At 35.2% G+C, this 25,909-nt stretch overlaps 1 protein-coding gene across 9 annotated transcripts in view; it reads right to left on the bottom strand.

Annotated features, from left to right (window-relative positions):
- ENAH (ENAH actin regulator) overlaps positions 1–25,909 on the bottom strand; it is a 158,522-nt gene that overhangs the window by 61,000 nt on the left and 71,613 nt on the right. For all 9 annotated transcript variants that reach the window (XM_072647711.1, XM_072647713.1, XM_072647715.1 and 6 more), the window contains exons 2-3: positions 22,039–22,204; positions 18,338–18,515 (exon numbers count right to left, since the gene is read on the bottom strand). In XM_072647711.1, coding sequence (XP_072503812.1) covers positions 18,338–18,515; positions 22,039–22,204 — 344 coding nt within the window. The remainder of the gene's footprint in view (positions 1–18,337; positions 18,516–22,038; positions 22,205–25,909) is intronic.

Here is a 25,909-nt window from a genome sequence, read left to right as displayed (position 1 = left end):
CTGGATCCATATTACAATTTAAACTGCCATATAATATTCCTGCCATGAACAGTATAAACCTTCCTTTGCTGACAAGAATTTTCACTTCATGCTGTCAAGCAAATATTGCTTACTACTCTGATAAAGGTTGCTTGAATTCTTACTGCAGTTTGCATTTCCCGAAGATACTAAATTATTCATTCCATCATATGCATAAGGATAACAGCATTTCCTGCTTAACATCCTTGATGCTATTAACTCCTTGTTTGCTAGAAAAAATTAAAAATACAGAAGTACACGGGAAAAAAAGCTAAAATGTGACAAATTTCAGTAGAATTCATCTTATTAGTAACATCTAACCTAGGAGATAAATTTCTGGTCATTTGATGATAACTTTTACACCAAGCATTAATTCAGTAAAAAGAATTACAAAGAAAATTTGTTTGCAATATTCCCTTACAATATTAAGATTTGATGATTCTATGAAACATGAATGAGCTCATAAAAACTGAGATGCAATCAGAAGCAGATTAGAGCTCCTCTAAAAGGTGACTACAAAATAATTATATCATATTTGTATGGCACTTTAATATTTTTGAAATCTTTCTCATTTGTTATCTCATTTGATTATCCCAAGAGGGATGTCAGATAGTCAAGGAAATTACTCATTTCACAAATCAGTGAACGAAGTTTCAGAGAGGCTAAATCATTTGCCAAAGATCACATGTTGAGACAAGACTAGAAACTCCAGTTTCTCATTGTTCATTCAGAATACAAGGTGCTGGTGTTAAAACAGTAATGTGAGGCCATCAATTTAAGTAAGAGTCAGCAGTCATTCCTTCACATTTTTGTGGTTAATATTCTTTTATTTTGTAGGAAGGAAGGCAAAGCACTTGGGGTTAAGTGACTTGCCCAAGGTCACACAGCTAGTAAGTATGTCTAGAGTCTGAGAATCTGAGGACTCAGAGGGCCAGTACTCTACTCACTGCACCACCTACCTGCCCCTTTGTATTTAATATTCTTGCTAGACCTTTTAAATCTTCTCACTAGAAAAAAATCTGGCTCTACTATTCAAAGGCTTTTTGCTTTTCCCTTAATGGCTTTTTCTTAATCCTAATTCTTCCTGAACCATGTGTATCATCATCTCATACTGTTGGCAATGTTCTCTCTACTTACATACACTTTCCTAACTGTGGTTTTGTGACCCAGCTCTCTGGGTCCTCCTCTTCCTTCCAGAGTACTCCTACTCAATCTTCTTTATTTGATCAATAACCATGTCTCACCCCCTATGCTAGGTGAATCCTGTTGCCATTTTCTCTTTCTACACATTCTTTTGTGACAGTATTAGCTTGTACAGGTTTAATATATTATTTCTATGAAGGTGGACTTCCAAATCTGCAAATCTAGCCCTCAGCTCTCTCTTGAGCTCCAGACCACATGAACACCTGGATTTCCATCTGGATTTCCCACAGGCATCTCAAACTCAACATGAACAAATGCCCAAAATAGAATTTTATCTTTCCCCCATTAGCCTACCCTTCTTCCTAATTTCCTTATCTCTGCTGAGGACATTACCATATTTTCAATGACCCAGGTTCACAACCTCAAAGTGATACTCAAATCTTGACTGATCATATGGTATGGTATCTCAATTCTGCCTCCATGCTTACATTACAACCCCTTTTCCTCATTTATACAGATATCTCCCTAATTCAGCCTCCATCACTACTGCAATAGCCTCCTAATTAATTGGAGAATACCCTCACCAACACATCCTTCACCCTAACACATGGGTCTGACTCTCCTCAAGAAGTGCCAGTGGTTCCCTCTTCCGTCCAGGATAAAATACAGAGGCCTGTGTTTAACTTAAATGCCTGTGATTAAAGTTCTTCACAATCTGCCTCCAGAATATCCTTCTAGATTGACTTTAGATTACTCCCTCTCACAATTCTATATTCCAACCAAACTAGCCAACTTGCTCTTGCTGTCTCACATTCCTAGAACACTCCATGCTACCTCCTCTTGGAATTCCCAGTCTTCTTCAAGGCTTGGCTAAATTGTCATCTCCTACACCAATCTCTTTCTGATTCCTTTCCCCACCCCTCTACCTAGTCAAATTATTTTGTCTTTATGTGAATTATATTTTGCATTCACTTATCAGTGCACATTTTATATCCTCTTCAGTAGTATGTAAGGTCTATGGAGGTATGGTCTATTTTACTTTATTACTGTACTCTAATGTTACACAATGTGCTTAGCATGTAGTGGGCACTACATGAATGCTTACTGAACTAAATTGAATTCTTAAAGAAATATATGGGGGGGGGTCAATGTCACTGTAACAAATAAGAAAATAGATCAATTAAGAGAGATTAAGAATCTCTAACATAGTGTAAAAATTTCAAGATTCTAGACCTCAAAATCGATAGAATACATATTTGTATAAATACACATACACACAATATACTGTACAAATTGTATTAGAAAAGCACCTGATACTGTCAAAAGTTAGTATAGTATTAGTTTGAAAATCCACAGTATCATAGGTTACGTGTGAATTTTTATTAATTGCAGATTTTGGTTATATTTAGGTAGGTAATGAAACAAATCCTCTTTCAAATACATACTGCTTTAAAATATTAACACTGGACAAGGAGCGTAAGAAAATAGCCAGAAGCCTAGTTTTGCCATTCCAGGCAAACCCTGACTTAAAATCAGACTTGAAGAAGGGATACCCCAGAAAGACTCAGCTCCAGTAAATTACATGCTGCTGCTATGGAATTCCTTCTCATTCCCATTTTCCTGTTTCAATTCATCATGTTGCCAAAATTGGCCCACTACAGTTTCAACTCCCAACAATTTTATTTAATCCAATTCAACAAACATTTATTCAAAAACGTGCTAAATTATTAGAAGCAACTAAATGTGCAGTGAAGAACTAGGCCTGAAATCAGGATGATATAGTTCAAGTCCTGTCTCAGACACTCAGTATATGACCCTAGGCAAGTCACTTAACCTGTCTCAGGTTCCTCATCTGCAAAATAGGGATAATAGTAGCTACCTGACAAGGTTATTGTAAAGATAAAATGAGATATTTGTAAAGCACTTGGCAAACCCTGAAGTGCTATATTAATACTGGTTTTAAAATAGTAATTATTATCATTAAGCACTGAGTATACAATGATGGGATACCCCAGCTTTCAAGATTAAAATCTAATAAGGATAGAACACATACTTAATTCTGATATTAGGTAGAAAGTGACAAGTATGACAAGGACAAAGTAGAAATCTATAGATAAAATTCTTTAAGAAATATGATGTGGGCAGAAGGAGAGAGATGACTTTCAACTGAGGGAAATCAGAAGGTTTTATGGAAGCAGTTTCATCTGAACTATACATTAAAGAACAAGAAGAATTTTTATAGGCAAATGAAGAGGTAGTGTGTTCTAGGTAGGAAAGATGACTTACATAAATATAGAGAGAGAGGCAAGAAAAAGCAAGAGGAGATGAGCAATAGGTTTACAGGTTAAATGTGGAAGTAAAGTACATTAGAATAGGATCAAATAATGCTAGAAACATAAGATGGAGCCTAACTGAGAGTACCTTATATGTTCAGCTTGGCATATAGACACTAAAGAACCACCAAAGCTATTCAATCATGAGAATGATATAGTTAGAACTATACAGTTGGAAAATAGTTCTGATAACTGTGTTAAGGTCAAATGAGAGAAGAGAAAGGCTAGTGGCAGAGAAATTAGGAGGCTAATACAACAGCTTAAAGCAGAGGTGATAAAGGCTTGAACTAGGGTGACTGCAGTGAAGAGAAGGCTATAACCGAAGATGTCCCAGTGCCTCCCCTGTAACAACCCTCACAGTCTCCATTTAGCAGTATGGGAAAATTAGAGTAAAAACATTCTATTTTTCCTGACCACCCAAACCCCATTTGCAGAAAAAGGTTGTAAAGGGAAGTAAGAGATCGGGGGTAAGGAAGAAACTCACTCAGCTCCCACCTTAGAATTCTAATCTGGTTCCCTTCCAGTCAAAGATTGCATCTAGAATACTATCAGCAAAAGAGGTAACAGAGAAACGAACAGGACAAAAACTCTCCAATATACTGCCACCTCAGGACCTTAACTTCTGCTTCCCTTCTTTACCAGCCTCCATCCAAATCACTAAATCAGCAGTATTAGAAGGTAAGGAAGAGAAAGTGAAAGGAAATACACCTTACCATCTTTTTATACCTCCCTAATTAACTCATTATACTACTTTCCATCATTCCTCAGACCTCCCATGGTTTCTCCTTCTCCAAATCAATCAGCTGACCACTGTGTCCCATATTTCCCTGAAAAAAGTTGAGGCTTTTCTCTGAGAGCCTCTTTTTCTCAAACCCTCCTTTATCCCAGTGTAACATGAAGAGATGGACTTCTTTCCTGCCAAGGTTAATCCCTATACCTACACAAAGGATCCCATTCAATCTTGGCTTCTCCAGTAGATTGCCCCCTATCCTCTCCAACCTCTCACTTATCTTCAATTTTTCCTTGTATGTGAGCTATTTCCCTAATTGTTTACAAACATGACCATACCTCCTACATCCTCAAAAATCCCTCAATAGCTCTACCATGCCATCTCTTTTCCCTTTTGTGGCTTAACTGTTTGAAAAGGCTGTCTATGATCAAAGTTTCCACTGTCTTTCCGCTCATTCTTTTCTGAACTGTCTATGGAGAGTTGAGCTGTAACAAAATCATTTCATAGAAACTGATCTCCCAAGTTGCCAAATCTAAAGCCCTTTGTGACCCTAGGAAGTTTGAGAGTGCTGATGACCCTCTTCTTTTTGATACTCTTCTCTCTGGGGGTTTCAAGCCTACCGGACATCTTAAACTGGATGCTCCACAGACACACACAGGTTCAAAACTGAATTCTTTAGCTTTCACTCTAACCTCCTTCTCTTTCAAACTTTCCTATTACTGGAGAGTGTACTACCAATCTCACAGTCATCCAGACTTGCAGTTCAGGTGTCATCTTTGATTTCTCCTTCACATATTCCCCACATCCAATTAGCTGCCAAGTCTTGTCTTTCTGACATTAGTAACATCTCTTACATACTCTCCTTATATATAATTCAGCCTCAGATATTTACTAGCTATGTGATACTGGCCACGTCACTTACCCCTATTTGCCTCAATTCCCATATTTACAAAATTAGGATAATAATAGCACCAACCTACCAGAGAGGATCAAATGAGATAATTGTGAAGTATTTACTTAACACATGCCATGCTGACACAGAGCAAACACTATATAAATGTCAGCTATTATTATACTAACTCAATACCCCACTGACACCTCAAACCTCCCATTTCCAAAGCTGAAATCACACCTTCCTCATTAAAACCTTCCCCTCTTCCTGGCTTCCCTAGTTTTGTTGAGGGCCATAACAACCTCTGGGTCATTCCATCTTGAAACCCTGCCACAACTGTCAACTCTTCTAACTCTCTTCTGACTCCATATCATTTCAACTATTATATCCTAAAAACTCAACCTCTGTAAAGTATCATGAATCTGCCTCCTTCCATTGAGTCTTGGCCCCCAATGACACCATCCTAACTTAAGTCCTCATTATCTCCAGCTCCAACTATTCTAACAACCTACAGTTTAATCCAACTCCCATTCCTCCTTCTTTCATACTGTTCCATGTAATCTCCCTCACTTACCATACTAATTTCATTTGTCTCTGACTCTGTATGGTCAGTGTTTTGCCATTGCCTAGAATGAGACAGGCCCTTCCCTTTAATATTTTTATGGACTTATGACTTTACTGGAGTGAGTCTCAGAATGAAAGCTACACATGCCTTTCTTCTGAACTGGTAAGATTCTCATTCCCTTGTGTTTCAATAAATTCTCCATACAGCCTCCATCCAGTATTCCAAAAGGCCACAGCCTAGCATTGAGGCCCTTTCCAATAAAGCTCCAATGTAGCTTTCCAGATTTATTTCACATCATACTTCCTTTCATATAATTTACAATTTAACTAAACTACAGTGTCAAACTCAAATAGAAAGAGACTGTGCAGGCCTCGGGGATAACTGAATCAGCAACAGCAACTCTGGAGCTCTCAACCCCCTGGGGAAAATTAGTCAGAATACAGGGCCACTTTGCTGGCCCTGGGTACAGGATTCTTGTCACAAAGCCCAAACACGGATCTGAGTCACACACCCAGATCAGAGACCCAGGGTGAGAAAGAATACTAGCACACTAAAGCATGCAGCCACAAGGGACTAGGGACCCTGGTCACTGGTGCAGGGCAGGAAAGAAGAATGTTTTTGGTCACTCACAGAACAAAGCCAGGCTTAGGAGTGAAGTGACCACATCTCTCTTTAGATCATACCACCTTGGAAGAACTGAAACTTACAGGTTCCCAGAATTATCTCTGCAAACAGCTACATTAAAAATATGAAGCCTGGGACAGTGCCCCACCACCCCAGGAGCAGAGCCCAACTTTAACACAAAATTAAAAATCAAGAAATAGGCTCCAAAAATGAGCAAGCAAGAAAAAAAGAATCTGACCCCAGAAAGTTACTGTGACAGGGGAAGATAAAAACACAAATTCAGAAGATAACATTGCCAAAAAGGCTATATATGAAGCTCAAAGAAAAACATGAATTGGTGTCAGCACCCAAAAGAACTCCCACAAGAGCTCAGAAGGATAAATAAGAGAGCTAGAATAAAAATTGGGAAAAGAAATTAGAGTGATGCAAGAGAATCATGAAAAAAGGGTCAACTGCTCAGTAAAGGCAACACCAAAAAATGAAAAAGATAAACAAATTGACTGAAGAAAACAATTCCTTAAAAAATAGAATTGGCCAAATGGAAAAGGAGGTTTAACAGCTCACTGAAGAGAATAACTCCTTAAAAATTACAATTGAGAAAGTGAAAGCTAAGGATTATATAAGACAAAGAAAAAATAAAACAAAATTTTAAAAAATAAAGAAAAAAAGAAGAAAATGCAACTGTCTAGAAAAATAGATAAAGGAGAAATAATTTAAGAATTACTGAACTACCTGAAAGCCATGATCCAAAAAAAAAAAAGGCATAGACATCATATTCCCAGAAATTATAAAGGAAAACTGCCCAGTTTTAGATCCAGATGGTAAAATAAACTGAAAGAATCCACTGATCCTCTCCTCAAAGAAATCCCAAAATGAAAACCCAGAGGAACATTATAGCCAAATTCCAGAGCTCCCATGCCAAGGAGAAAATACTGCAAGCAAGCAGAAAGAAAACAATTCAAATACTATGGAGCAACAGTCAAGATAACACACAACTTAGCAGTTGCTACACTAAAGGATCAGAGGGCTTAGAGTAGGATATTTCTGAAGGCAAAGGAGCGAGGATTACAACCAAGAATAACCTAGCGAAATTTGAGTATAATCCTTCAGGAGGGAGAAGAAATATGGGATAACTGGTAGAGAAGGAAAGACCACTTCCCAGACAGGATGAGGTTGTAATCTGTCATAGAAGAACTATCTACAGGGATGAAATCATAGCTCACTAAAGTATTATACATTTATTTAAAGATAATGTCTTGTACATGTAAGATCTGCTTTTAAGTTTTCATTGAATTTCAAATTATACTGTGATTCAGTATACATTCTGTCTCAGCTTTCTGAATAAAAGCCATTAAAATGAAAGCCTACTGGTCCAGTGAAGAGGAAGGTTCCACATTGTATTTTCAATTGATTTACATAAAACAAATGTTTGGTGCACAAAAATGTTTTAGTGAGCAAAAATGAGTTCTTAGGACAGGGTATTTTTTGTCAGAATCTTCACTGTTGGAGGTAAAAATAAAATAGGATGATGACAAAGATATCTAAAAAAGTTACAGTATATTACAGTATGGGGCAATTAGATGGTACAGTGGATGGAGTGGCAGACTTGGAGTCAGGAGGACCTGAGTTAAAATCCCACCTGAGATACTTACTAGCTGTGTGACCCTGGGCAAGTCACTTCACCCGGTCTGTTTCAGTATCCTCATCTGTGAAAGGAGTTGGAGAAGAAAATGACAAACCACTACAGATTCTTGGCCGAAAAAAAAGCGAAAACAAAACCAAATGGCATAAAGAGTTGGACACAAATGATCAACCCCACCTCTCACCCATAAAAAAAATACAGTGCAAAAATAACATCAAATGTTAACTAGGTTGATTGGACCTGTGTCTGCAAATCATGAAGTATGAGGCTCTTTGCTTGGGGAAAGGTAAAGTACAGACTGCATCATGAGATAAGGAAAGAGGCCTAAATGGCAGAAGAGGAAATAGGCAGAAATAACTGAAGGAAAAGTAGATTGCTGGTAGAACTCAATGGGCACTAAATACTACAAGCAGTCAGCGGCAAAGGAATACAAACTTTCATTACAATGACTTTCCTGAAATAGGTCTTTTCTCACTTCCAACAGGTATGAGTTTTCTTGGAAGTAGAAGGGAAGTAAAGCAGACAAAGGAAGACTATCCATTATAAGATATCATGAATAGATCTGGTACGATTTTTCAAGACCTGACAGATCAATTTGCTGATGTTTGTAGATTTCTGTAATTTCTTTAACAAGTGGCTTATCGGTTCCAGCACACATTTAGAGATGAAATATTATGTGATACATTGACAAGCTCACACATAAATCAATCAGTAAGTGTAATGACTACATTTCCTATGTCAATAAAAGGAATATGATCAGGGTTTGGGTCAATTTAACAAACATTCATGGAGGATTTATATGCAAAACTAAACAATGCCCATCTGGGCAGAGTTAGAGGGTATGCAGAGACATTTTTATCACATACTATTTTACATAATTTATGAAAAATATTTTTTAACCCTCAAGATTAAAAGGGCAAAGGAGCTGACTAAAGAAATTGATGTGAATGTAAAGAGAATTCACTAACCAATTAGAATTTAAAATTTAAATTAGAATTTATAATTTAAAAGAGTATGTAAGATGAAACAGTAAAGTACAGCATGGTTGTATAAGAATGTTAGGAGTGCCAAAGCTGAGACTAGTAAAGAGCAACAGATTAAAAAAAAAAATGTTACTGTTTTTAGCTATTTGGAAAAAGCATAAAAATCACAAAAGGACTAGATCACAGCTTACAGTACACTGTTATGATTATAGTCAACTAGAAAGGGAAAATAGAGCTGTTAACTTTTATTATACTAATCTCTCTGCTGAGAAAAATAATCTCTGATGGAAAGACAGAGCAAAAATGGCTAATATGGATTTGGTACCCAAATTAAGGAGACATAGAAAACCTACCTGCCCTAGATGAATCCAAGTCATCTGGCCCAGATAAACAATTCAGAGAATTAAAAGAATCACTGGATGTGACTGCTGAGCCATTGTTAATAATCTCTGAATCATTACCTCAAAATTGAAGGAGGTCATTTTATATTGGTCTAATTTTCAAAACAGAAAAAAGAATGGAATCTGAAAACTACTGGTCAGTGAACCTGAATTTGATTTCTGAATCCCAGAACCTATTACTAAGGTAGGCTTAGGGATAACCTAGAAAAGGAAATGGTGAACACAGATAGCAAGGCTTTGTCAATCACACAAGAAATATTCATTAAGTGCCTACTACATGTCAGGCACTATGGGAGATGCTAAACAGTTCCAACTCAACATGCACACATAAATATGTACAAAATGAACACAAGGTAAGGGGGAGTGGGTAGTAGCACTAATATCTAAGAAAGTAAGAGAGGCCAATTAACAAGATCATGTTGGAATAATTTCGTTTCCTTTTGACAGGGTTACAAAGACTGGCAAATCAGAGGAGTATTGTAACTATTGTTAACTAAATCTTATCAAAGCATCTGACAAATTTCCTCATGATATTTTTGTGGAAAAGACGAGAAAGGTGAAGCAGGTGACAGTATAATTAAGTAGATTCCAAACAGGTTCAAAAGCTAGAGCGCAAAAGGAAAGTCTTGAATGTGAGGGATCTGTACTTGGCCTCTGTGCTACTTCACATTTTTATCAATGACTTAAGAAAAAGGCATAGAGAGAGCAAAAATAAAGGTGGGAAGAAAGGAGCTCAGCTAGACTTGGAGGACCAAGTCTAATAAAATGAAATTTAGATGGGATAAATGCAGCCTAATACTTAAAGCATCAACCTCACAAGAACAAAGTGGCAATGTGGGGATAGACAGCAAATCATCTGAAAAAGGCGGTTTTTTTGAACTGTAACTTCAAGAAAAGTTGACAGTGAGATATGGCAGCCAAGCACGCTAATGTAAAATCTTGGCATCAGTGTGGCATACTGTCCAGGACTAAGAAGGTTAACAGCCTATATCTTATTCTAGTCAACCATATAACAAGAGTACTGTATGGAAAGGACACAGCTACCAATCCTAGTTCAAGGGTTTATCATCTCTTAGCAAGTCCACTGCAATAGCCAAAGTAAATTAAATCAATTAATATTTTTATGCAAACAATTATGTAAAAACAAGATAAGATAAACTGGAGGTAACCTCAGAGGGAAGAATCTAAAGTATTATTAGGAGTGGCTTCTGGAAGATGAGATTTTATCTAGAACTGAAGGAGTCAGAAGGCAAAGATGCTGAGGGAGTGAATTCTAGGAACTGGAGAACAACAATGAAAACTCAAGGAGTCTAGAGATGGAGAGTACATTGTGCTAGGAATATGAAAGAGGGATGGAGGGAAGTAAAATGTAAGAAGGCTGGAAACATAGGAAGAGGCCAGTTTTTAAAAGCAATGTATATTTAATCCTGAAGGTAATAGGTAGCTACCGAATAGGGGCAGGAATTGGAGGAAGCAAAGGGGGAAATATGGTCAAACCTGTGATACAGATAAATCTGACAGAAAAGTGGAAGATGGAGAGACTTCAAACAAGGAGATCAACCATCAGGCTAATACAATGGTCCAGATGTGAGTTGATGAGGGTCTATACCAAGGCGGTATACAGTGTCAGGGGACATACACAAGAAATATTACAAAGGTAGGGTTTGTCAATTGATTGAATATGGGGGTTGGGAGAGTGGAAGATGACACCCAAGTTGTTATCTCAAGTGACTAGAAGAATGATAGTATAAGACATAAGAAAGATAGTTATAAGGTAGGAAGGAGAGAAGGTTTGAGGGAGAAGGAAATAATAAATTCTATTTTGAGTATGCTGAGTTTAAGTTATCTTTGGAACATCCAGTTTAAGTTGTCTAATAGGGTAGGCATTTGGACATGCAATACTGGAGGCCAGAAGAGAGTTTAAGGCAGGAGAAGAAGATTTGAGAATCATCAACATAAAAATGATAATTGAATCCATGGGAGCTGATGAGATCACCAAGTGAAACATAGAAGAGAAGAAAATGGAGCCCATGACATAGCTTTGGGGGACTCCTCCAATCCCCTCCCAGCACATGAAATCCAGAGAAGAGAGAATACAGGAAAGCAAGTACCTGAGTTTTGGACAAGCCAGCAAAAGAAGTCAAGAATGAGGATTGAGAAAACACCATTAGTTTTGGTAACTGATCAGAAACAGCAGTTTCAATAGAAAGGAACTAATAATAATAAGGAACTAACATAAATACACAACACAGAAGACAATATCCAACATGTACGTAATCAAAAGATATGAATAAACAGTTCTCAAAAAAGCAGTGAGCTTTAACCATATGAAAGGTTGCTCCAAATCCCTACTAGTAAGAAAACACAAAGAAAAACAATTCAGAGGTTTTGCTTCATACCAGGCAAATTTGTAAAGATGACCAAAAAATGAGAACATGAATAGTTGCTGGAACTATGAATTGATTCAAACATTTCTGGAAAGTCCAAAATATTTTGAAATTATGCTAAGAAATTGAGAAATTTGGCCCAAAGCTCCTTCGGCTAGTTATATGACCCCAAAGCAGTCAAATGCTCATGGTAGTATTTCTCACAGTGGTAAAGAATTGGGGGTAAAGTGATAACCATCAGCTGTTTAATTGCTAAAAAAGCTGTAGTACATAAATATAATGGAATATTAATCAGTTGCCAAATCTTGTTGTTTCCATCAAGACAGCATTTCTCATGCACATTTCCCTCTTCTCCCATGTACTTCTCCCTAGTCACCTCTCAGCTGGGTATATGAGAAGTATAAGACATAGTTTACCTAGTTCTTTTATATACTTCCCCCTAATTACTGGGCTGTTTTAAACAATTTCTGACATGTAAGCAAATTTTCAGTATCCTACACCAGCTGCTAATAAATATAACAAATATAAGGCTCAACTACCACAATAGGGATAATGACAGTAATAACAACTCACCCTTATTTAGTACTATGGTTTGCAAAGAACTGTCCTCCCAACAACAGTGCAGGTATTACTTATTACAGACATTTGCATATGCTAATCAAAGAGTATAAGCAATTGGCTTAAAATACCACTGACTGTAAATGGCAGCACCATTTACATTTAGATCATTCTAATTCTATTAAGTCACAGAGCACATGCAACATCTGTCATCTTCTCTGTTCCCTTATCACAGTAGTCTGGGAAATGCTGACGTCCACTATGGGTAAACTGTCTGGGAAAATAACCAACTGTAGTTGAACATCTGCTCTTATTAAGAGTTAGTTCCAAGCGACTAGGAGAAGCAAAAAAATGGTTAAATTCTATTCTTACTAATGCACATTTCACAAAAACAAGGGCTCCTAGCTTGGGGCCCACGAAGTTTTTCTTTTCTTATTTTGATAACTCTATTCAACATAATTGGTTTCCTTTGTAATCCTATGTATTTTATGAAGCCAAAAATATTCTTATATGAGATTTCACCAGACTGCCAAAGAGGAACCTTTCACATGCAAAAAAAATTAAGATGACTTGCCCTAACAGAAAATAAGATGCTGTCATCTGCATACTTCTCAGTTATGGAGTTGTTTGACATGTCTGGATTTTGGAGCTGTGATTGGGCTTCTGACTCAGGGTCTGCTGGGGGTGCCTTTACTGACAAAAAATTTTAATGAATTGGCATCTGTTTTTGTGTATTCTTCCAGCAAGCCCTGCGTTTACTCCAAAATGACAAGCCTTTCATTTGGATCCTTCCCATACCTCTAAATTTTAAATCAAGCAATGACTGTCTTCTTCATTCAGGTTAATATGTGCTATTCAACATCATAAGATGCGTTAATTAAGGATCTTGAAAGATAAAAAAGTCTTTTCAAGATTGTAGATTAATACCAAGCAACCAAACAAACACATAAAAGTTGGGAGACTTCTCTGGACTCTGTAATTATAATTTTGAGCAAGTCAATGTAACTTGGTTTCCTCATATGTAAAATGGGATTATGACATCATAGAACTGTTTTGAGAAATGAGATAACACATTTGAAAATGTTTCAAACAATAAAAAGTGCTACACAAATTTCTTGTTGTATATATGCATATTTTTGTCTTACTCTTAGAAACAAATTCCCCCCATCATGGCAATTTGTTAAACTGAAAGAGAAAATCATCAAAATTAATATGGAATGTTTCTAGATGTTTTTTCAGATTACCTACTAGCCAAGAGTTATCTCCATCTCTTACTTCTTCCTTAAACTATGCCCCTCCCCAAAAAGGTATCTGAAACTACAAAGTTCTAAAATGTTATTTATGCAAAATATCTGAATGACAAATCATTCAGACTATACTTTTCAGATAACAAAAAGCATTCTTCAAACATTTATTGTAAAACCTATAGAGAATAACAAAAGGAACTGCATATTTTAAGTATTTGACAGACACAATTAGCATAAAATGGAAATGATCTGTGTACTTCCATCTCAATTTCAATAGATAATCCAATGGTTGCTAAAACAAAATTTCTGACAGGATAAACGGTCTTTAATTTACATGATAAAAATGCATTAAAAACTAAATCATAGCTTTCTTTAAAATGATGTCTAGAATGGGGGAAAGATACAGTGGGAACAGTACTTGATATAAACCTAAAAGATCAATAGCTATGTTTTAAAAATAAATCTTAAGTGATTTTTTGGATTGGTGGCACCAAAGTAGTAGAAAATAAAAGTAATTTTGAATGTTACCTATCATTCTCTTAGAAAACTTTACCATGAGCATGGTATTTCTATAACTTTTATGACTTTCTGTTCCTCTTCAAATACTCTTTAAAATAAAAAATAAAACAGGCTAAAAAAATTATTTGAAACATTAGGAGTTATACATTTACTGTACTGTCATCTCCAACTAACAGATTTAATTTGATAAAGAATACAGAAAGGAAATGTTATGCAAATTTGTCTGAATACTATATATTTTTTCACATTCAAAATCAAGACCAGCTTCCATTATACTTTTCAACTAGAATATCAAAGTAGCTCATATAAAAAAGAAAACTAATTTACTCTCTTTCAAAAATGATAAAAATATAAGATCTGTCTTTAAATGCAAATATCACCTATTATATTTAGCACCTTCAGTGCATTTTAGAATATACTAGATGGATTTATATGCCAAATTCAAAACTATATAAAAGCAATTACTCCTGGCTACCCATTTTTCAAAAACAAAATTAAAAATTAAAAAATTCTAAACTGTGACTTTTTCCAGTTTTCTTTTTAAGAGTGAGGAAACATTTTTTATGGGTCCTAACTTAAAATTCTTTTTTTGATTTGTCTCTTTTCTTGTTGGGGTAGTGGTGGTAAAGGTTCTATCATGTGTTCATATCTGTGTCTAGACTGAATACCAGCATGACTTCACTTTATACGTCGGTAATATAGTTAGCCCAAAAGGTAGGGCGAGGTAAGGCTCAATTTAAGAAAGCAGAAGAGTTGAGATAATTCCAAGATGAACAAAGAAGACACACAAACATACAACATTTTCACTTACACCATGAAAAAAATACCAATAGTGAAAATTAGTAACTAATGTAGTAATTCCTATGTGTTAAGTCTTTGTAATAATTTCTGGACAATTTTTTGTTTGGTGGGTAGAGAAAAGGTCAGAAACTGGAAAGCATGTTAAACTTTTTCAAATCAGTTTTGGCAGGCTATCACTGAATGGGGAATTAGCAAGAAACTGGTAATGGTCTCAAAGAATGTAACAGTGGACATTTCTAACAGTGGAGCAAGCAAGAAGTAAGCTCTGGGCACAATAAATTCTTGGGAACAGGGGGGGAAAAAGACAAAGTAACTCCGTTCCCCATGCTAGAAACACAGAAACCTATTCTTTCTCCCTCTCCAGTTTCACTGTGGAAGATGCCATCTACATCTTGAATCCTGGTCCATATTTTCCGAGGCATAAGACTGACTGATGGATGCTCTAGTTTCCTATATAACCTGTTGCTATCATAACTTACACTTCAGGACTATTTAAAGTAAAAGTTTTATAATTTATCTATAAATATATTCTCCACACCCAATTTAAATATCCAGAATTATGGCTGCCACATTCCCAATTCTGAGGACTGAAATTTTCTATGATAAGATATTATCAAGACCTTATTCTAGAAGAATGTGTCTTTAAGTATCAGGAAGTAAGATATGACGCTAGTCCCTACCTATAATAATCTCCACTGCTCTCATCACTGCTCGTTCAACACATTCATCTGGAAAGCAACTTTAAGAAATGTTGGTGTGCAAACACTGGACTCTTAAGACTTGTTCTTATTAAGAATCAGTCCTAAGTTTATGATTGAGAATAAACAGAAAAATTTTTAATTATATTCTTACTAATGCAAGATTAATGAATTGCTTTTAATGTTTTGATAACCATTTCAATATAATTGGCTTTCTTTGTAAATATTTTATGGAGTCAAAAACACCTTGAGAAGGAGTCCATACACAGGTTTTACAGACTACCAAAGGGGCTCAATTCATGAAAAAGATGATCCCTTGCCCTAAAGGGCAAGTATATATAAAGTATAACAAAGATTTCTGACAATAATTATATTAGAACAAGGATCTTGGTTAATCAGATCTTAACAGGATAGAAAGAATAATTTAATATTGCAGTATATCCCACTATATATTGCAAAGCAAAGCAGAAGATAGTTGGCCAGATTTACAATCAGGAAAACCTGGGTTCAAATCCTGCCCTTGCGCAATAATTAAGAGATGTTTGACCACTGAGGCAAGTCACTTAACATCTGAGTCCCCAGGGAACTATCTCTCAGATTATAAATCACAGGGGAGTTGACCTATGGTGAAAAGATTCTGCAAACTGATGAAATCATAAATCCAGATAAAAAAATTCTTAATAAGAAAGTTACTATTTTGTTGCCTTGAGTAGAAGTTGAAATGAAGAATACTTCAAAATAGCTAGGGGAAAATTGTTTCAATACAGTTTCTTCAATAAAATTTTTCTACCTGTTGATGTAAGTATGGAATGGAAATATTTCAGTTAAGTAGCATTTCTGCTTATTAAAAAAAAAAAACTACAGGGAAGTATGCCCAATTACTAAAATCATAGCAATGAATTATTTTTTCCTCAATTGTATATTACCATAATTAAAGTGAATCAGTCTCAATGGTACTGAGAATTTTTTTACATTTAAACAGTTATTCCTTTGTTACTGAGTTGGGCCTTATTTTCAGAGTTATTCAACTGTATTTTTATGTATATTTGTTCAGATATGAAAAAATACTATTACTCAAAAGATTTTCCTCCTACACCTGGCAGAGTCAGTTTTGGGGGAAAGAGGGTATTAATATATACATTGAACTTAAGCCTCTGAAAGCTCACTAATTTATCTAGAAATTTTATAAACCATGCTAATAGGAAGATAGTATAGTACATTAGAAAATATACCAGACTTAAGAATAAGAAGGACTGGGTTCAGTCTCCAACTCTGACATTTATAGCTATGACCTTGGGCAAATCACTTAACTTCTCATCCCTCAACTCCAACAATAATGGGGGATTAATTGTGAGTAAAGCATTGTGTAAATCTCCAAGTGCTAAATAAATAAGCTCTTGCATGAAGACGCAGAAAATACCATATTCTCTTCCTATAGTGGTAACAGAATGCCAACAAAGAAGAAAATATTTGTGACCACAAAAAGCTACTACATGTGACAAGACAATACTTCCTTGGCTAAGGAAATACTGAAGATACTGATTTAGCTTATTTAGACTTTAAAGTACTCTAAAAATGTGGAAGGTCAAGGATACCTTGCTTCTCACTTTAGTTACTGGTATCACAGTCATACAATTCATTTTTTTCTCAAAAGGAACTGAATGATAATTATTTATTGTTCTATTAAAGATGTCTATTGTACTTAGCTCTTCATTTGTCAAAAGACATACACAAAACATTTATAGTCAAGAATTTAAGATATTTTTACGAACATTTTTTCAAGCAGGGTCACATTTAATTGAGTTTTAAAGTTATACTACAGAAAACTAATCAAAATGAAACTATTCTTTCTAAATATAAGTTCATTAAGGAATTTTTGTGAAAATATATGACCACATGGAGTCCATGATACAATTTAATTACTTGTGATTTATACTAGTTACAAAACTTTTATTAAGTCAGACGGAACATAATGGAGGACCACACAGCGGTGCAAGGTACAAAGACACACAAATGAATCTCTCAAAATTTGTTTTTACATTTCATGGTATTCATGAACTATTAAAATTAACACCCAGTAATGATTATTTCATTCTCTACCCTCTCTCTGGCAAATTTTTAACATTAAGGTTATAGCCTAATTTTTAAAATGTAACAGATATAGAAGTAATCATATGTAGTAGTGTCTTTTTTAATATATCCTTTACAGTTAACTTCCTTAAAAAAAAAGAGAGAGAGATGTAAAGCACTGTATGAACCAGATGATTTTACTCCCATTGCCTTTGGGAGGAATTATGTCATACATACTATACATACATACACATATATACATAAGTAAAATTTTTAGGTTTCTTCCTATATGAAAGTAGGGGATTAGATTTATTCTGTGGTTCATACATTTTATTCCACAAAAGCATCTCTTGAAAAAACTATAAGCAAAGAAATCTGCTTAATTTTTATTTATTCTCTGGTTCCCAGGTCCCACACCAATATTGTAATAAGAAGTTGAAGTCCTGAAAATTAGAACACACTCAAAATGATTTAAACGATAGGAACAAATGACCCATATGTATATATCTATTAACACAAGTTAATTTCTATAGAATCAATTAGCAGATCAAAGTTTATCTAACTATAAACAAGTAATCAAAACAAGTTATCAAAATAAAAATTTCACTAACAAAAATGAAGCTGTTTTAAAAATCATAATTCATTGTTCCAGGGACAGTTTAATGTAAATTTCACCTTCTATATTGAGCCTAGCTATAAGCATGAAAAACCACTTAGAAACTTTACCTGCTTCCTGTGAATTTAACACTTCTAAGGCATGCATCATGGCACTTGCAAAGACGTTGGCATCCTCTTTACTGCCAAAGTTGAGACCATACACCTGTCTAGCATCTCGCCATTGGTGAAAGGTCTGCGTAGCTTGATTGTACTTCAGTCCTTTAGGAATGGCACAATTTATCACGACCTAAAAAAAAAACAGTAATTGGTGCAGTCAGTTTAATGTAATTGAGCAAGGATTTAAATGTGCCTACTATGTAAGAGACACTATTCCAAATAGAGGGGATACAAAGACAGAGACCCTACCCTCAATGACAAGTGAAAAATCATACATAATTCTGAGGGAGAAACAGGAAGCACTGTTACCTAGAGAAAATCAAGCAAAATCTCAGGTAGAAGGTAGCATCTGAGCTAAGCCTGGAATGTGGGCAGGGATGTCAAGAGACAGAGGTAAGCTGAAAGTGCATTTCAGTCACTGAGGACAAAATGAACAAAAGCATAGATGTGGGATACAACACTATGTGCAAAGGAGGAAGGAAGGAAATATGCATTTATCACCAGCTTGTACTACATGCCAGAAAACAAAAGCAAAAGGGAAAAACAGTTCCTACCCTTAAAGAGCAGACATCCTAATGAAGTAGGATCCAAAAGAGTAGGCTCAATAGATCTTATTACTATTTGCAAGGCTTTATAACATTACTTATTTCCTTTATTTACTGTATAAGTTTGAGCAATCACTCCATTTTATTGCTATGAAAACAAAGGGTTTTATTGGGAACTGGGAATATAAAGAAAAAAAATGAAGTTTATACAAGTGATATGATGACAGATACACAGAAAATAACAATATAAGGTACACTACATTAGAAAGAAAGAAATACTGATTGTTCTGGGAAATTTGAGAATCAAGGAACAGAGATTATCAAATAATTTTGATTAAATAAAATTTAAAAGCTTTTCACAAACAGAGAAATAGTAGTAGAGCTGGGGAAAATATTTGCACCAATTATTAACAACAAAAGCCTGATATCCAAAATATACAGGGTACTAAAATAATTAACATCAAGAAACATTTTCCAATAACAAGCAAAGGTTACAAATAATATTCCAAAGTAAGGGGACTAATATTAATATCAAAGATGTACAGGGAACTGATTCAAATTTATAAAAAACAAGATTCATTCCCCAACAGATAATGGTCAAAGGTAGTTCTAGCTCTTGGGGAAGAAATCTAAGCTATCAACAAGTGTACAAAAAAATGCTTCAAGTGACTTATAATGATGGGAATAATAAATTAAAACAACTCTGTTTAAACCTCATGCCCATCAGATGGAAAAGATGATGAAAAAGGAAAATGGCAATTGTTAGACGAAAGACACATTAATTAATGTACTATTGGAAAAGCAATTTGGAACTATACTCCAGAAGTCACTCAGCTGCGACACACTATTTAATATCCAAAGATATCAAAGAAAGAAGAAAAACATTCACAGCTGCCAATTATTGTAATAGTGAAAAAACTAGAAACAAAGCGAATACCCATCAACTAGAGAATGGCAGAACAAATTATGGTATACGAAGGCAATAGAATATTACTATGCAATGAAAAAAGGAACAGATGCAGAGAAACCTGTGAAGACATGTGTGGACTTACACAAAGTGGAAGTGAGCAGAACCAAAAGAAAAATACATACAATGACCACAACATTGTAAAGGAAAAGACGTAAGAACAATGATCAAAGTATGACCAATCATGACTCCAGAAGATGACTTCCACCACTTGGTAGGCTATTGCTACAGAATTAGGTTTACATTTTCAGTGGGTTCTCTTCACTAATTACTTCTCAAACTAAAGGTTAGCACATATTTCTAGGGTATAAGGTTTCTCTTCTCATCCCCCTTCCAAAATGTCTTTTTTTTAATCTTTCATACTGTTCTGAAGCAGTCACACCACCTCCATCAACAGCTCCTACATCAATAATCAATAAACATTTACTAAACAACCTACTATGGTGGCAGACAGCGCGCCAATCTCTTATTCATGAGAACTTGTTGATTATTTAAAAAACAAAACTTTTTATAACTGTCAGAAATCTAAGTCAAGATTCTTAAAATGAGTACAGACAGCATTTAACTTTCTCTAATCCTGAAGCACCTCACATTTTTTTCTTAATATTTAAAAAAACAAAAACTGTGGCTAAGCAAACATCTGCCAGAATGCTAGACCTGATGAACTGAACTCATCAAGGACAGTTAATTAAATCTCTGATCATCCCTTTACCTATTTACCCACAGAATGAAAAACAGAAGCAATATGACAACTGAATAGAACTTCTTTATTTTACCATTATCAAGTCTCATAATTATGTCCCCTCCCCCTTTCTCTGATATTCTTTTTTCCCACCATAGTTTCAAATAAATCTTCTTATAATAAGACTGCCATGTGTTTGTACTACCTGCCTTTCTTTCTTTCATTCTGCTACCTGCCTTTCCTTCAAATACTTTTTCAAAATTTTCTCTTTTCTTAAAAGAAACAATTCCCATGGAATTTGCCTTGAAAGCTTCCCATTCCTCCTGGGCTGATTTCCCCTAAAGAATTTTAGGTCACAGGATCCTCCAGACCTTTGAAATTTGCTCTCCTCAAATCTAAGGTGCATGTCAGACTATAATCAACTACCATCTACTTTATTATGAACATTAAGATCAAAGATGACTTTCCCACCTCAAGAAAAGAGTATCATTTCTACTACAGCAACTGGTTCCTTCTCTCTGACGTCCTATAACTCTTAAAAAAACAAATTATTATTAAAGCAGTCCAAGAAATTATTAGCCGCTGTATTTCTGGGAGGGAACAATTCATGCAAAAATGCTTTTCAGTGAAGCCTGTCATCAGTTTCTCAAATTATGGAAAATAAGGGTTTAAGAGGTAAAAATCTGCAGTAATGATGCCAAAAAAAAGGAGACCTTTGATATTTTTTTAAACGTATAGAAAAGGAGGAGGGGCATAGATAAGCAGGAGGCTCTGAAAGTAACCTGATGATTCTGTTACATCTTTCTGGGAAAAAAAAAAGCAAGCTGTGTAAATAGAATGGAGAGGAATAATTTCATGCACAGTCTTCTTTTTGTGTTCTACTTTATATATGAAAACAATTGAGTTTAAGTTCAGAATTTTTAAAAAGGAGCTAATTTTTTTTTAAAGGAGTGTAAATTTATTTAAGAGCATGCAGCTAATGAGTAGCTTGGTTTGATTTAGAAGAATGGCAAAATAGTTTAATTTGTATACAGTATTATGGTTAATTTCTTACTTAAAAACACAGAACATACTTACAGTACCAAGTACACCTGTACAGTCAAAATTAATTTAGGACAATGGTCCTTAAAGTGTGGTGGAAATACTCCTTAGGGTTCCAGAGACCCTTTCTGGGTATCTACAAGGTCAAAACTATTTTCATAATAATACTAATATATTTCAATTTTCAATAGGGTAAATACCAACAGACATAACTCACATGAATAAAAACTCTATGGGAGGTCTTTAATAATTTTCAGGAGTGTAAAGGGATGGTGGGACCAAAAAGTTTGAGAACTGTTGATTTAGAGTACAGATTACTACTTCAATTAGAATCTTTACATGTACTAAATAAAATAATTAAGTAATTTCAACATCAAATAAGAGATGAAAGCCTTTACTTTTTTTTAAAGAGCCTTACCTGATGGTCCTGAATCTTCCTTCCCACAACTCGAAAAGTGTTATTACCCGTATGGTGATATATATGAACTCTGCTGAACCCAGTTGAGCCACCAGCCGGCACCCATTTCTTATTGGCATCATCATAAACCATCACTGCAGCTCTTGCTTGGCAGATACTCTGTTCACTGGAAGAACAAAATTTAGTATTTAAGATTTATAAAACAGTTGATGTAAAGTTAAAGAAAAAAGTATACAGGGTTGTGAACCTGATCAAGGACAGAAGTCAGATTTTATCAAGGTCACTGATGAAAGTGCCAGACTGAATGTGAAGACTTTTTTTTTTTACGTTATTTACATTGTTTATACATGTACTTAACTCTGTTTTACTGCATTTTCTTCCTTTCATACTGAATGGCACATGAAGCGCTTTAAGAGTTGACGTACCTGGAACAAAGCATGATGGAGTAACAAAAGACAGAAAAGGTAGTCATGTGAAATAGACTGTATAACTGAAATAAGTATTCACTGTCATATACTACTAGGTTAGTATGACTAGTTTGAATCTATGAATCACCTCAAGTTGCACTTTAAACATGAGGGCAGTTATTTTAGGCAAGCAAATTACTTACACCTTCTGCTATAGAGTTTAACTGAGGTTATATCACGGCATTTAAATTTTACACCTTCTTAGAGTGGAATCCCAAATCTCCTAGGGATTTAACTCAATTTTTTATTGTTAAAGAATAATGCAGAGCAAGGATTGGGTAATATCTATAACTTCTGTATTTGAAAGGCAGGAAAGGGGGACACTTATTAAGCCCCTATGTGGCAGATATATTATGTTAAGCACTTTTTACAAACATTATCTCATTTGATCCCCAAAACAACCCTGGGAGGTAGGTACTATTATTACCCCCCTGCCCTCAATTTAAAGTTAAAGATACTGAGCCAGATAGGTTAAGTTAAGTCACAAAACTAATGGTTAAGGCTGAGAATGAAGTTGGGTCTTCATCTTCACTTTTGCTTCATGACCAGACTACCTACTTTTCTAGTTACTCATAATTCTGATATCACTTCCAACCTTTCTTCTGCATATTTCCTCATCAGTAATGTGTTTATATCCTACTTACATGTAACTTCACTGTACTTCACTGACTTTTAGCCATGTAGCATTAACTAGAAGAACAGTGTTGTTTTAAAAAAAAGAAAAAGATCTATGCTTCAGGAAATAGTTTGGGGTCTTGAGAAGCACTAAACAATTTCCCAAAGGAAATCAAGTCAGCTCTCTTTGTCCTATTCCATTCTTTTAACTGACAAATACTTTTGAAGCATTTACTATGTACAAGACACTGTCCTAGGCCTTGAGAATACAAAGACAAAAAGGAAAGTAGTCCCTGCCTATATTGTACCTGGTAAAGTCAACATGCAAAATCTGAATAACAAACTGACTAATTGTCATCACTATAATAACAGCAAGCATTAAGCATTTAGCACTTTAAGGTTGGCAAAGCACTTGAACTCCTTTCATCAGAAAGAAATTAATTTATTCAACAGTTGTGAGTGATTACAAATAGCCCCCATAACAACACATAAACACCAAAGCATGGATGAAGAGTAACAGAACTGAGTAGACACCAAGAAAAGAATTCGAAAAAAACAGACTGAAGGAAAATAAGCAGAAGATATATAAAGACATATACAGATTCAAATCTGACAATACCTAGAACTGTTACAAAGAGACCAGTCAAAACGATGGAGCAGAAAAAAGTAATACAACCAATTCTCTCTCATAAACCTTCCAAAAATACCTAGAAAATGAACAAGTCCTCAGTCTTGGTCAGGAAATCCAAGAAAAAAATCACCATGAGTCATTGTTCCACCCTAGCTCAGCAAAAGTAAAAGAACTATGAGGTCTTTGAACACTAGAGACTGAGTCTACTCACAATCAAACACACAGACTCTTCCAATGGAAGGAATGAACCAAGGTCTATCCAAAGGTATTTATCAGGGCAAAAAGGGTCTGGCACAGAGAGGCCTGAGCTTGTGCAGAGAACAAGAAGCAACTGGTAGCACTATAACCAAAGCAGGAATCCCAGGTCAAAGAGGAATCTGCAGAGCTTTCGAGTCAATCTAGCAAGGAGTCTACTGCAGGTACAATCAGTGGCAGATCCACAGATGCTTAGTCTCAAATCCTGTCAGAAATTTGCAGAGCTAAAACCAAGAGATAAGATCTGGATCTAACAACTTTGAGTGTAATAAAAGTTTCGAAGTTTCTAATGTGAGCTATCTCAAAGATTATGGAATAATATACTACTCAATTTCTGATAAAGCAGCAGCAAGAAAAAATATGACACACACATGACCAAGCATTGTCTAGATATTCCCTCCAGAAACGAATGGAAAGTGGCTCTAACATAAAGTCCAAGGTCAAGAAGTAAAAATGGAAGCATGAGCAAAAAAAAAAAAAAAAAAAAAAGAAGAATCTAATCATAAAGCGGTAGTACATTATCAAGGATAATAAAGAGGCAGACACAGAAGAAAAAAAATAATTCCAAAACATCTACAAGAAAAGCTTCAAAGGAAAGCACAACTTAGGTACAAGTTAAAATTGAATTTCCAGAAAAAATAAAAGCTAGAATTTAATGACCTAAGAAATGACTGTATATTATGAGAATGCCAGGAGGAAAGTCAGAATAGAAATGAGAGCTATAGAAGAAAAAAACTGAAAAGGAAATAAAGGCTTGGCAAAAAAGGGATAAAACCTTAGACAAGCACTGACCTTCTAAAAGTCTGAATAGGCCAAATACAAGCCAATGACTCCATGAGATAAGAAGAAATATTACAGGAAAGTCAAAGAATTGAAGAAAAACAGAAAAATATGAGGAATCTCATAGCAAAAACTGACCAGGCAAACAGATCAAGGAGACAGAATTTAGGAAATGACAGGCCTACCTGAAAGACATGACTAAAGAAGAGTTTAGTTACCTCATATTTCAAGAAGTCATAAACGAAGACTACCTAGAACTCTTGGAACCAGAGTGCCAAGTGAAAATAGAAAGAGTCTATGAGTCATTTTCTGCAAGAAATTCTAAAATGAAAATCCTCAACATCAGGACCAAAACTGGAAGCTTCCAGGTCAAAGGAAAAATACTGAAAGCAGCCAGAAAGAATTCAAGTACCAAAGAGCAAAAGTCAAGATCACACAGGACAAAGCAGCCACCAGTACAGAAGATGAAGAGCTTGGAATATGATACTCCACAAAGCAAGATATATTAGCTTTCAACCTTATGGGGTGGGGACATGAAGATGATGTTTTATATTTTAATCAAATAAAGGCCTTCCAAGTAGTTCTGATTTCAAAACAAAAACGAGGAGGAATAGAAACTCTGAAATACAAACACAAGTCAAAAAAATAAAAATAAAAAGTTAAATATGAGAGAGCAATCATTACAGACTAAAGAGATGATACATGTATCCCTGAAGGGTCAAACAGAGTAATTATTAAGACGGAAACTAGGAATGTTGTGGGGTTTTTTTTTAAAGTAGTAATGATCTTTTTTTTTTTTAATGGAAAGGAAAACTTAAATGAAAAGAAGGATAGTGTAAATTAATCTCATATAATTTGGACAAGAAAAGCAAGTGACACTTAAACCTCACTGTAATCCAAACTGGTGAAAGGATGGAATAATACACAATTGGATACACTTCATCCAAATTGCAGAGGGGAAAAGGGAGGGGAATTAGGCCTAAGGAAAAACTCTAACCACTTGAATGGTAGATCACAAAGTGTGGTTTAAAAGGTTTCCAGTAAGAGATGGGATTTTAGCTGAAACTCTTAATAAGCCAGAAGGGGGAAATGATTTATGATGAGAAATCAGAGAAATTAGTGC

The sequence above is a fragment of the Notamacropus eugenii genome, chromosome 2 (assembly GCF_028372415.1).
Source record: "Notamacropus eugenii isolate mMacEug1 chromosome 2, mMacEug1.pri_v2, whole genome shotgun sequence".
Classification (NCBI taxonomy): Eukaryota; Metazoa; Chordata; class Mammalia; order Diprotodontia; family Macropodidae; genus Notamacropus; species Notamacropus eugenii.
The sequence above is the reverse complement of the archived record's forward strand: the minus strand, read 5'-3'. Positions and strand labels throughout refer to the sequence as shown.